The 13,845-nt window shown below is 35.6% G+C and overlaps 1 protein-coding gene across 4 annotated transcripts in view; it reads right to left on the minus strand.

Annotated features, from left to right (window-relative positions):
- The window catches only part of SCLT1 (sodium channel and clathrin linker 1), a 190,491-nt gene that overhangs the window by 118,112 nt on the left and 58,534 nt on the right, over positions 1-13,845 (minus strand). For all 4 annotated transcript variants that reach the window (XR_007125225.1, XM_047718435.1, XM_047718433.1 and 1 more), the window contains one exon: positions 12,973-13,043. Coding sequence is in view for 3 of the 4 variants with exons in the window: in XM_047718435.1 (XP_047574391.1) it covers positions 12,973-13,043 (71 nt within the window). In the remaining variant the exon portion in view is untranslated. The remainder of the gene's footprint in view (positions 1-12,972; positions 13,044-13,845) is intronic.

The following is a 13,845-nucleotide window of genomic DNA, read 5'->3' on the forward strand; positions in this document are numbered from 1 at the left end:
AGAGACTAAGAGGGACTACTTTATATATCTTACAAAAGCCTACTTACATAGGTTGGATATCAAAGTAGAATGGAGGAGAGCATAGATAGTAAAAGTATAGTACATTGCAAAACTGCAGAGAAGCTCATTTTATTTCTATTTCAAAGATGAGGAAACTGGAGCTAAATCAGTTAAGCATCCTGCCCAAGTCAATAGAAAATAAAAAAATAAGAATACAAATATAGAGCTGTTTGACTTCAAAGCCTATGCTCTTTAAACTTCACACCACTCAGAAGAACATTCTTAGTTTAGGTGTGCAAATGTGGAGTATTAGCAAAATATAAAATACCAGTAAGATACATAGTTTGAAGTAAAACAGTAATCCCCTATTAGAGGTAAAAGTTCCATACAATTAAGTTATGAATTTGTTTCTACTCTTGACCAGTATGTTCTAGAAGTAAGTCTAATATTCTTTATGCCCTCTAAAGATGAAAAGGAAAAGAAAAACATTTTTGAGAAGGGGGTGACTGTAAGTAACCCCTACCTTTTTTAAAAAGGGGTTGGGGCATGGGCAGAAGGAGAGAACAGGCTTAAGGAGGTATTACACCCAGTGCAGAGCCCAACTTGGGTCTTGATCTCACAATCCTGAGATCATGACCTGAGCCAAAACTGAGCTGGATGGTTAACTGACTGAGTCACCCAGGCGCCACTGTAAGTAATTTGTCCTCAAAGTTTACACTGAAGTAGTAAATAACACTGAAATCAAAGAGTATGATGGGATAGGAAAATGCCAACAAAGCCCTTTTCTTATCTTAATGCATGTTTTCTATGCTCAGAAAATTAGCTGCCAACACATAAGCAACTGTGGCAATTCTTATGACAAGCACACCTGCACAGGGCCATCTCTCATGAGGGATAGTTTCCAAGAAACACTATGAATCAAAAGTGGTGATCCATGAATTCCAGATTTCCAGAGCATTTTTATAATAGACGATACAATATTATTCAAATTTGGACATGAAACATCTGAGAAAAATCTGTTATCTCAGCTAAAATAAAACTATTACATGGCAAAGGTATATACGTATATTTCTAAAATATATAAAAAATTATTGGCACATTTTTGAAGAAAAAAGTATGCATCCATAAAAAAATTAATGAACACAATGAATATACATAGTGATTTATGTAACTTAAACTTTGTTGCACTAAGCATAATAAGATTATACCAAAAATAACATTCCTATCACATCAGCTCTTACACTCTTCAATAAAACCATTCAGTTATAAAGCATTTTATGATCACATTTTAAAGATTTCCTGGATTTTATGTCATATTTAAATAGAACACTAAACATAAAAAATACACAAATGTGTCTATCATGCATTTAAACCTAGAGATGATTAGTTATAAAGACAGATTTAAAAGTCAATATAGGTTAAAGCCTGGATCCATAATGGGAAATATTGAAAAATTTCTTAGTTTATCCACAAGGCTACTATTAGTTAGATTACAAATGTTGTTTTTTTTTTTTTTTTCAGGTGTACATTAGAAAAACTACTAAGCAGACATACAGTACTCCACAACTGAAGAATTTAACATATAATTTTCTAAATAATTATAGTCCAAGGAAAGAGTTGTGCCCCAAAAGACTAAGGGTGAAGTACACTAATGAAAAACCCACATAAATTTAGTTATGCCCCTCCAATGAGAAGCAATTTAACTATTTAACTGACTTAATGACTCAAAAAATGTTTTTTGAGCACTTGTCACTTGTCACATATCTAGCACTGTGTTAGATGATGGCAAGATAAAAATGGCTAAATGAGGAGTTTATAAACTAGCAAAGATCAATTTGCAAAGAATTATATACACTAAAGTGTTAAAAATGCTCTGACAGATGTATGAGCAGTCTACAGCTGAAGCACAAAGGTAGGCATGCTTGGTTCCTATGCAAGGAAGAAGAAACCATAAAGATTTAGAAAAAGACTTCTAGAAAATGTGACACTTGAGCTGAACCTTGAAAGTTGAGACATTTATCAGCAAAAGGCATTTTAGGCAGACTGACAATGTGAACAAAAGTAGGGAGTTATGAAATAGCATGGCTTGTTTGGGAAACCGAAAGTAGTTCAGGAAATTAAAGTGAGGACTGACAAAATACAGAGTTAAGTTCCCAGGGGTCAAGTCACATAAGGCTTTAATGTCATTTTGAGTAATCGGATTTAAATCCTACAGGCATTTAGTAGCCATCAAAGAAGACAGACATGATTAGACTTTATTTTAGAAAGATAATTTTGAGGACTACAAAAAAAGAAAGTGGGGAGGGCTAAGTTAATTTGGAGGTTACTACAGCATTGATGGACCAAGCAAAACAGTAACAATATAGTGATAAAAAAGTGGAGGACCTGAGAGACATTTAGAGGGTAGAGCTGGAAAAGCAAGGGATTTTGGATGCTTCCTGGTTTTCTGAAGCAGGAACTGGATGGTGTCATTCACAAATATAAAAAGATTCAAGAACTATGGTAAGAAGCTCAGTTTAGGATCTTTGACCTATGTGAGTGAAAATAACAAAAAACCTCAAGCTAGAAAAACTGAATGGGATCTCATCTTTGGAAATTGTTGAATCCACAAAAGATGTGTGAAATGAGTCCAATTACAACAATTTTGAGGCTATATCATACAGAAACTTATTAAGGACCGTTTCTACACTGAGCACACATGTATATGTTTAAGTTTTCAATAAATATAAAATAAGGTGATTGACAAGTTACAGATTCTTTATATGAAGATAATATCTGTGTCTGCTAATGAGATCATTCTTTAGTGGCTAAAATTTTTTTTAATAAATATTCTGATGATGCCAATCTGATGAAAGGTTAATAAGGATCTCTATGCAAGTGCTTTAGTCAATCTTTACAGTTATGCCCTTTTACAAGTTATTTTTGAGGGGTGACTGTGTGGCTCACTTGGGTTAAGCAGCTGGCCCTTGATTTCAGGTCAGGTCACTATCTCAGGATCCTGGGATAGAGTCCAGCATCGGGTTCTACAGTCAGTGGAAAGTCTGCTTCTCTCTTTCTCCTGCTCTGCTCCCTCTGCTCTTACCCTGCTCGTGGCCTACTCGGTTGAGCCTCTGATACCTGCTTAGAATCTTGTTCAGGTAATGATCTCAGGATTGTGAGGCTGAGCCACACATTGGGCTCTGCCCTCAGTGCAGTCAGCTTGAGCTTCTTCCCACCTCCCTCTTGCCCCACCCCACCACTGCTCGTCCTGCAGCTCATGCTCACTTGCTCTGTAAAATTTAAAAAAAAAAAAAAAAAGGCAGATGTACAATGTGATCACATGATTTGAAAAATAATCATTTCCATAAGTTAGCTAAATATATGTTATAAACAAAATATATGACCAAAAAAAAAAAAAAAGAACTAAAAGAGAAATAGCATAAAATCTCATCTTAAAGTGAATAGATGCTGAGTATATCAACAAGAAAAGAGAAAAAATCTGGTGTGATGAATTGAGAGAAGTCCTGGAGAAGGCAGATTTTAACCAGATTTTGAAAGTTGTAAGTTTTCTGAGAAACGGAATAATGATCAAAGGCAAAAGGAAGAAACCAAAACTTTTCCACGAGAAACAGTAAAATGACTACTTTGAGCAGTCTGTACATAACTGGAAGGGTGGGGGTGGGGACTGGTGAATGAAGGTTCTTAGAAACTAGGTTAGAGAGTTTTATCTATGACAGAGCCTCACCAGACACTACTGAGAAGGAAAAGATAAAAGCTTTCATTATAAGTTCCTATGATTCTATTTTTTTTTGCACTATAAAACCAGACAGCAAATGAAACTAATTGTTTTCAGTATAAGTACAAACTTAAACAAATCTAGCATTTAAAGAGTTTTCAATTTATTTATTCTTGCCATAGTTTTAGGGGCATCTCAAAAACCCAAGTTCTGGTAATGTCAATATGCCCCATCATTCAGAATCTGTCAAGCTTGAAAGCAACACCCTCTACTCTAAAAGAAGCATCTGCTTATCCTTATGTTTCTCCAAATCTGTGGCAGGAAAAGCAAGCATAGTTTTATGTATACAACCATGAACTGCTTAATGCTAAGCTACAGAATATTGTCAGTAAATATTGTGGCAAAATTGCTCACGGACAATTAAACACTTAAAAACTTTTAGGCTTTAGAAAATCACAACTACCTTTACTGATATCTAACCTTAATTTAAAATCTTTAGGCCTAAATGTCCAAAAAACAAATGAAACTTCCATGCAGATGTCAAAAGTCAATGTAAGCACTCATGATCCTTTAATAATTAACTCTCATTCTGGACTTTCTTACTTCTGTGAATACTGTCAGAAAGCCAGGTTTAGAAACTCACCAGATTAGCAATTATAAGATCAGAATTCCAATTCCATGAATTTGTTGTGCAACCCTGGATAAGACAATTCCTGAACCTTTGGTTCAGTTTGGTTTCTTCCGTAAAACTGGCAGTTAAACTAAGATGATCATTAAGATAACTTTAGCAATAAAATTCTAAAATCCTTCCCCTGTCCTTTAGTCCTATATTACCAAGTTCCACCCATTTTTCCTATATGGAATCTTTTACATGCATTTTAAGTTTCTATTATCATATGACCGCAAGTCTTTATGAATCAATTTCCTTATTCATCTTCCTTCCAGAATATCCACACCCTGGTTCATCCTATGTACACTGTAAGTCACATTCTTTTTTCTTCTACTCTTTCTGAACCTTGAGCGCAGAGTGGAGCTAATCACACTACTCTTTCCATGACCCATTTCACTATTAGCTGTGAAAAACTGCTCTCATTTGTTTCTTTTATTTTTCTGTTGATTCCCAATCCCTCTCTCATTCCTCACTTTGTAGGTTCACATGAAAATGCAATATATTCTTGGACATACACATATACTGGTAAAATGTATATTGTTATTTGCATGCATTAAAAAAAATATTTTATTTATTTGACAAAGAGAGAAAGAGCATAAGCAAGGGGGACAGCAGAGGGAGAGGGAGAAGCAGGCTCCCTGCTGGGCAGGGAGCCCAATTTGGGCTCAATCCCAGGAGACACTTAACCGACTCAGCCACCCAGGGGCCCCTACAAGCATGTGTTTTTAATGTTATAGATCCATATCCCTTTTTACTTTAATAAAGCCTTGTTTTTTAGATCTATGTTGCCAAAACTATACCTTTACATGTAAATACATGTTTCTAAATGATTCACAGTATTCCACAGGATGCAAACACTACATTTTACCTATCCATTTCCTCAGTGACACACACTTAGGCTGCTTCCAATGCCCCACTTCTACGAATACAGACAATCATTAACTTGAAGTTAGGGTAGATCAGTCCTAGTAATTTTTAAATTTTTTCTTTTATAATATATATACACATACAACATATATACATTTTATTTTACTACATACCCTGATATGTATAGAACTAAAAAAGTATATATCCATAACCAATATACATTACTGTTTAAAGTATTTAAAATATATAAACTATATCATCCTGTACTGTAATTTCCTTTTGTACCTTGTTATTATACTCCACACATTTCTGATACTGATAATTGGTATCACAATTATCACATTATTTCAGTAGCAGTATTTAGAAATAGTATCGCATTATTTTAACTTGCATTTTCTTGATTGCTATGACTTTTGAAATGTTCATATACTTTGCCCAATTCTTGGACTTTTACTTATTATTACTGATGCCTAGTTAATGTATCTCAACACTAATGTACTATTAATTATATGCATTGCAAATGTCTTCTCACAGACTAAGAGTTGCTTTTTCATTTGACATACTGATTTTTTAATAGAAGTTTTACATTTAACATATTTAAATATATCAATCTTTCCTTTTTGGCCTGGATTTAAATTTTGATTAAAAAACACTTCCCTAGGGGCACGTGCACCCGAATGTTTATAGCAGCAATGCCCACAATAGCCAAACTATGGAAAGAACCTAGATGTCCATCAACAGATGAATGGATAAAGAAAATGTGGTATATAAATATAATGGAATACTATGCAACCATCAAAAGAAATGAAATCTTGTCATTTGCAACGATGTGGATGGAACTAGAGGGTATTATGCTTAGCAAAATAAGTCAATCAGAGAAAGACAATTATCATATGATGTCCCTGATAAGAGGAAGTAGAGATGCAACATGGGGGGTTTGGGAGGGTAGGAAAGGAATAAATGAAACAAGATGGGATCGAGAGGGAGACAAACAATAAGAGACTCTTAATTTCACAAAACAAACTGAGGATTGCTAGGGGGAGGGGGTAGGGAGAGGGTGGTTGGGTTATGGACATTGGGGAAGGTATGTGCTATGGTGAGTGCTGTGAAGTGTGTAAACCTGGCGATTCACAGACCTGTATCCCTGGGGCTAATAATACATTATATGTTAATAGAAAAATTAAAAATTAAAAAAAAACCACTTCCCTAGCAAAATGTTCAAGAGAGATTGTTCGATATTAAAAAAAAAAAATCTATACAGTCTTGCTTTTTACATTTAGATGCTTAATCCATAAAAACATATAAATACTTAAATGTGAAAAGCAAAACCTTACAGACTTTTTTTTCATGGATAGCCACCAATCCTTATATGATTGTTTTCCTACTGATTTATAATCCCCCCTCTGTCATATACTAAATTTCTATTTACTCTTTATTCTGTTCTATTTTGTCAAACTCATGCTCTTACAAATAACACTGCTTTTTATTCTTCTACAGAATGGCCTTGGCAAATGGCACTTCCCTATTTAATGATGTTAGGATTAGATTACCAAGTTTCTCTCAGGCACATATATACACAAAATATAGGGGTTTTAACACAATTTACACTGAGATTAATTTTAAGGATCTGGGAAGATTTATTCTCATTAGGGAATTTAGTCTTCCTATTCAAAAAAGTTGGCCATTGAACAACACGGAGCACCAACCCCCCCCATATAGTCAACAATCCACATATAACTTTTGATACCCCCAAAACTTAACTACTAATAGCCTACTGTTTACCAGAAGCTTTAGTGATAACATTTACAGTTGATTAACCCATATTTTTTGTTATACATATTATATACTGTATTCTTAAAGTAACTTAGGGAAAAAAATGTTAAGAAAATTCTAAGGAAGAAAAAAATACATTTACAATACTGGATGTATTTATTGATAAAAATCTGCATCTTAATGGACACATGAAGTTCAAACCTGTGCTGTTCATGAGTCACGTGTACTTATCTATCCCAGTCTCATGGCTCTAAACACTATTCTTATGTTGATCATCAAACATCTCCTATCTTAAGTCCAGATCTCTACTGAACTGCTTGCTAACAGTTATCAGCATTAGGATTTCCAGTAGTTACTGCAAACTCAATATGGCCCAACTTCTCCATCCCCATCAAATGTGGCCACCTATACATAGAGTTCTGCGTTCATTCTTCAGTTGCTTATGGAAAAACAAAAACAAAAACAGAACAAAAAAAACCCCCACAGGTCACCCTTGATGACTCAATCTCTCTGGTTCCTTCACCCAATCAGTAAATCCTCTTAAATCTATCATATAAAACATTAAAAAAAGATATCCAGAAAGTGACCACATCTTAACCATCTCCCACTGTCACCACCACAGTCCTAGTCAACATGATTTTTTTGCCTGGGTTACTGTGATAGCTTTCTCACTGGTCTCCTTGCTTCCATTTTCCCCTCATTACTGTCTATTTACAATATGGCAGTCAGAATGATCAATCAAATAAAATATAAGTCAGATCATGTCAATCTTCTATTAAGATCCATTCCTAAAAAAGAAACAAAAAAACCATTCCTACTTCACCCACAGCAAAAAATCAAAGTCCTCACAATAGCCTATAAGGCCCCATATGACCTCGTCTTCCACTTTTCATAACATTTCTGACTTAATCTCTTACTGCTCTCATTTACTCTGTTTCAGTCTACTCTGTATACCAGGTAAGAGAAAGTATAAAAAATGGCCCCAAATTCTTCCCACTCTACATCCACATCTTTGTAACATGATGCTGAAAATATTCCCATCAAGAGGGTTATCTATTTCCCTATCCTTTGAATTTGGGTTGACCTGGTGACTTTCTTTGCCATAAGTAATTAACAAATAAGACTCAAGAGAGGCTTGAAATGTATTTGTACACTGAGATCTCTCTCTTACTATCTTTGGGAATCCTGCCATGACCAAGTGAAGAAGTAAGACTTTCCTTGTTGTCCTGGTAAAGAAACTGCTGATTGCCAGAGAGGTTTATCACCCACTGCCAACTATTGCATTTTAAGTGGACCAACCATCTGACTAGAGACACATGGGCAAGTCTAGCAGATATAGCCCAGTAAGCCCAGACCAGAAAACTGCTCTATTGTCCCTCATATCGTAAGCTTAAATGGGTTATTGTTTGAGTCACAAAATATTGGAATGGTTTGCTACTCAGCAATAGATCACAGAGACAACCAACTTCCTTGCTGTTCCCTAGGTATGTTTCCAACTATGCAATGGCAAATTCTATACTTTGAACACTCTTTCCCTCAATTGTATGGAAATGTTCACATTCTTCAAGTCTTTGTTCAAATCTCAACTGCTCAGTGATATTTATTCTGAATACTCTATTTAAAATTGAAAGCCCACCACTATACCCCACCCCCGCCATAGTAGCAGTATCTTTTTTAAATTTTTTAAAATTTCTTTTCAGCTTAACAGTATTCATTGTTTTTGCACCACACCCAGTGCTCCATGCAATATGTGCCCTCCTTAATACCCACCACCTTGTTCCCTCAACCTCCCATGCCCCCGCCACTTCGAAACACTCAGACTGTTTTTCAGAGTCCATAGTCTCTCATGGTTCACCTCCCCTTCCAATTTCCCTCAGCTCCCTTCTCCTCTCCATCTCCCCATGTCCTCCATGTTATTTCTTAAGCTCTGCAAATAAGTGAAACCATATGATAATTGACTCTCTCTGCTTGACTTATTTCACTCAGCATAATCTCTTCCAGTCCTGCCCATGTTGCTACAAAAGTTGGGTATTCATCCTTTCTGATGGAGGCATAATACTCCATAGTGTATATGGACCACATCTTCCTTATCCATTCGTCCGTTGAAGGGCATCTTGGTTCTTTCCACATTTTGGCGACTGTGGTCATTACTGCTATGAACACTGGGGTACAGATGACCCTTCTTTTCACTACATCTGTATCTTTGGGGTAATACCCAGTAGTGCAATTGCAGGGTCATAGGGAAGCTCCATTTTTAATTTTTTGAGGAATCTCCACACTGTTCTCCAAAGTGGCTGCACCAACTTGCACTCCCACTAACAGTGCAAGAGGGTTCCCCTTTCTCCACATCCTCTCCAACACATGTTGTTTCCTGTCTTGCTAATTTTGGCCATTCTAACTGGTGTAAGGTGGTATCTCAATGTGGTTTTAATTTGAATCTCCCTGATGGCTAGTGATGATGAACCCAAAAGACTCTACCCCCAAACTACTAGAATTCATAGAGCAATTCAGTAACGTGGCAGGATATAAAGTCAATGTACAGAAATCAGTGGCTTTCTTATACACTAACAATGAAAATACAGAAAAGGAAATTAGAGAATCAATTCCATTTACTATAGCACCAAGAACAATAAGATACCTGGGAATAAACCTAACCAAAGAGGTAAAGGATCTATACTCGAGGAACTACAGAACACTCATGAAAGAAATTGAAGAAGACACAAAAAGATGGAAGACCATTCCATGCTCTTGGATCGGAAGAATAAACATTGTTAAAATGTCTATACTGCCTAGAGCAATCTATACTTTTAATGCCATGCTGATCAAAATCCCACTGGTATTTTTCAAAGAGCTGGAGCAAATAATCTTAAAATTTGTATGGAATCAGAAGAAACCCCGAATTGCTAAGGAAATGTTGAAAAACAAAAATAAAACTGGCGGCATCACGTTACCTGATTTCAAGCTTTACTACAAGCTATGATCACCAAGACAGCATGGTACTGGCATAAAAACAGACACATACACCAGTGGAACAGAGTAGAGAGCCCAGATAGGGACCCTCAACTCTATGGTCAAATAATCTTTGACAAAACAGGAAAAAATATACAGTGGAAAAAAGACAGTCTCTTCAATAAATGGTGCTGGGAAAACTGGACAGCTATATATAGAAGAATGAAACTCGACCATTCTCTTACACCGTACACAAAGATAAACTTGAAATGGATAAAAGACCTCAATGTGAGACAGGAATCCATCAGAATCCTAGAGGAGAACATAGGCAGTAACCTCTTCGATATCAGCCACAGCAATTTCTTTCAAGATACGTCTCCAAAGGCAAAGGAAACAAAAGCAAAAATGAACTTTGGGGACTTCATCAAAATCAAAAGCTTCTGCATAGCAAAGGAAACAGTCAAAACAAAGAGGCAACCCACAGAATGGGAGAAGATATTTGCAAATGACAGTACAGACAAAAGGTTGATATCCAGGATCTATAAAGAACTCCTCAAACTCAACACACACAAAACAGATAAGCATATCAAAAAATGGGCAGAAGATATGAACAGACACTTCTTCATGAAGACATACAAATGGCTAGCAGTATCTTTTTATTTACAGTAGGTCTTTGGGACCACATCTGAGTTTATGCTAAAGCGACTCAAGTTAGGACCCTAAATAGTTTCAGAAAGGAGCTGCGCCATACTGGAAAGAGCAACCATGTAATCAGAGAGTTGGAGCTTTGAGCCCTATGATACAGGCCCAAATTCCTGACCTCCAGGGAGGGGAGGGAGATTAGAGATTGAGTTCAATCAAGTGGCCAGTTCAAACAGTCATAATACTTAAATTTCAGAAGTATAGTCTAAGTTTTTTTCTATGATGCAGTCATTTTAGAAATATCATTAAAAGTATATGTATTTACATTTAACATAAATCATATGCAAATAATAAAAATCCAATAAAATTTCCGGACACCAAGGCTTAGGTGAGCTTCCTGGTTTGTGAACATGAGATACACCAGGAGGGTGATGCTCCCTGGTTCCATGGACAGAGGACATGAAAGTTCAAATTTTGAGACCTTCCTAGACCTCACCTTGTGGGTTTCTTCTTTTGGCTGGTTCTGATCCGTGACCTTTATAATAAAAGTAATCATAAGTTCCCTGAGCCATTCTAGAGAATTACTAAGCCTGGTAGGTTATTTGGAACACAGTATAGCCAATTGGTCAGACGTGTGGGCGGCCTGAGGATCCCTGAACTTGTGTCTTAGTGAGCATAGTCTTGTTGGGAATTATGCTATTAACTTGTGGAGTCTGGACTAACTATGGTTAGTGCCAGAATTGTACTGCAACTTGTTATACTTTTATACTATCTAGAGTTTTCTATAATGGACTTACATTACTTTTATAATTTAAAAAAACCACTTCCATCTTGAAAAAATGAACAAAATCTTGCAATTAAATAAACCATTACTGTTTTAAACTGTAAATTAATAACATTTAAAGAAACAAGGAAGACCAAATAAGAGCTCACAACTAGAAATGTCTAGGGGAAAAGAAAGTAAATTTATTTAAATTAAGAAGTTGATTAAGGCAATAAAAATATAAAAAGTGGTACATAAAATTCTATAAAATAAATTATTAAAAAAGCAAAATATTTTGTGGGGCAAAATACATGATGGTATAAAAATAAATAGCAAGGTTCATTTAACAAACAGAAATTTATATATATATTTTTTTCATTTTCAGTCCATTTATTCATTAAATTAAGGATTCTTAGGATGGGCAAAGGAAATGATATATGTAAAAATGGCTTTTGAAAACATCTAAATTATAGAACCAGGATATTTGTATAGCCTCAAAATATCTCCCCCAAAGTATTTATTAATTACTGTGGAGGCTTAACATAAGTCCACAGATGTCTTGATGCTCCTCCCTCCAGGAGGCAAAACCCAATTTCTCTGTCCTAGAGTGGGGCTGGACACTGTGACAAACCCCTGGAAAGGGAAAAAGGGTAACAGTGGAGAAGCCTGATAGATACCACCTTGCATGTGATCAAAGTTTACATCACTAGTAATAAGACTTATTGATATCATGTATCCCCTGATGTGATAAGATGAGAAAGGCACTTCACCTGTGGTATTCTTCATAAAAATTCATAACCACAGCCTAAATCCTGAGAAAACATCAAAGGAACAAGATAACTGGTGAGTACTCTTCAGAAGCTTTGAAATGATGAAAGCCAAAGACTGAGGAATTGTCATAGATTGGAGGAGACTAAGATGTGACATCTAAATTCAATGTAGAAATTTATATTTTTTATAAAATGTTAATTCATATTATACTTTAAAGATACTTCTAAATGACTCCATCATAGAGCAAAACTCTATTATGTCTATACTTGTGAATTTTAAGTATTATGAATAAGGGGGAAATAAAGTGAAAAAGTTTTTCCTGTGAAGTCTATTAATGCAATGATTATTAAACCACTGAGCCACAATAAACATGTATAGTATTAAGTCACCTGATTTTTTAAAAACCCTCTATTGGCTTTGTCTTTTTCCCAGTCTTACTTCCCCACTCCTCTACTGGTGCTCACTCATATTACACCTAAATCCCTTTTCTCAGGGTCTGCTTATTGGGGAATACAAAGATATGTGCAGAAAAAATATTTCTATGAGAATTGATTGTCCTCCATAGGCACTGGTTTTACCTTCATGGAACATCCCTTCATATATATGTGTGTGTGTGTGTGTGTATATATATATATTATAGTTGCCTCCTGCTAAGTGTCACAATTTCAATCTTTTTCAGTACTAACAGATCATAAATACAGAAAGCTATTGACAGAAACTTAAAGGGAAGAAAAAAATGCTCATGGAAAAACTGTGGCATCATCACTTATTCTGAAGAAAAATAATTATTAATAAAATAACAAAATTCATTTTTGAAAATACCTCAGTTGTTTTCGGAGTCGCTCGATTTCCACATTTTGTTCAGTTACTGCTTTCAGAAAGTGTTGGTTAGTCTGCCACAGAAAAAAAATTAGAAACATTCAGTATTAGAACATTTAAAACTACATCTTTAAAGATTAACTGTAGAGCATATAAGTAGAAAGAAACTAAGTCATGATAATGATTAGAGTTTTTGACAGTAAAATATAACCTTGGCAATCTTTCCTTGCTTTTACTTTACTATTTTAGTGGACACCTGCTTCACTTCAAATTATATACAACTGCTTTTTGATGTCTTATGGTTTTTCTTTGGCCATTTGAGCCTTCTTTGTTTACCTAAGTCACATAACAATGACTGAAGAGAACTGGGATGTAAATACACCAAACTCCTGTACCCCATGGTGGAGTAAGTCTGAGCCTGTTCTACACCCGCTTCCAGAGTCCACTGGTAGGATTAAGTTTCAGTTAACCAAGGTATTAATTTGCATGATCCTTCGAAACCCTCTGGATGCCTTATTCTCTCTTCCCAGTCTCACTTTCCCATTCCCCTACTGGTACTCCCTGGTATTGTCTCCTAAATACATGGCATGCTTTAGAATTCTTTCTCAGGGTTAGCCTAAAAAGGAACCTAACGGAATATAGGAAGCAGTCTTCCAAGTGTAGGAAAAATTTTTCTAAGGGAATTGATTTTCTTCTCTAAGTGATGACTTTACCATGAAGGCACAAATTCCTTATCCTTATCATCATTATCTACATGCCTTATGGGAAAAGTCAACATAGAATAGTTACCTCCTAACTGACAGTCTTGATTTCAGTTTTTTCCCATCCCAACAGATCATACACACATCTCTCCAACTGCTTTTCCTGAAAGCAGTT

Source organism: Lutra lutra, chromosome 2, assembly GCF_902655055.1.
Source record: "Lutra lutra chromosome 2, mLutLut1.2, whole genome shotgun sequence".
Classification (NCBI taxonomy): domain Eukaryota; kingdom Metazoa; phylum Chordata; class Mammalia; order Carnivora; family Mustelidae; genus Lutra; species Lutra lutra.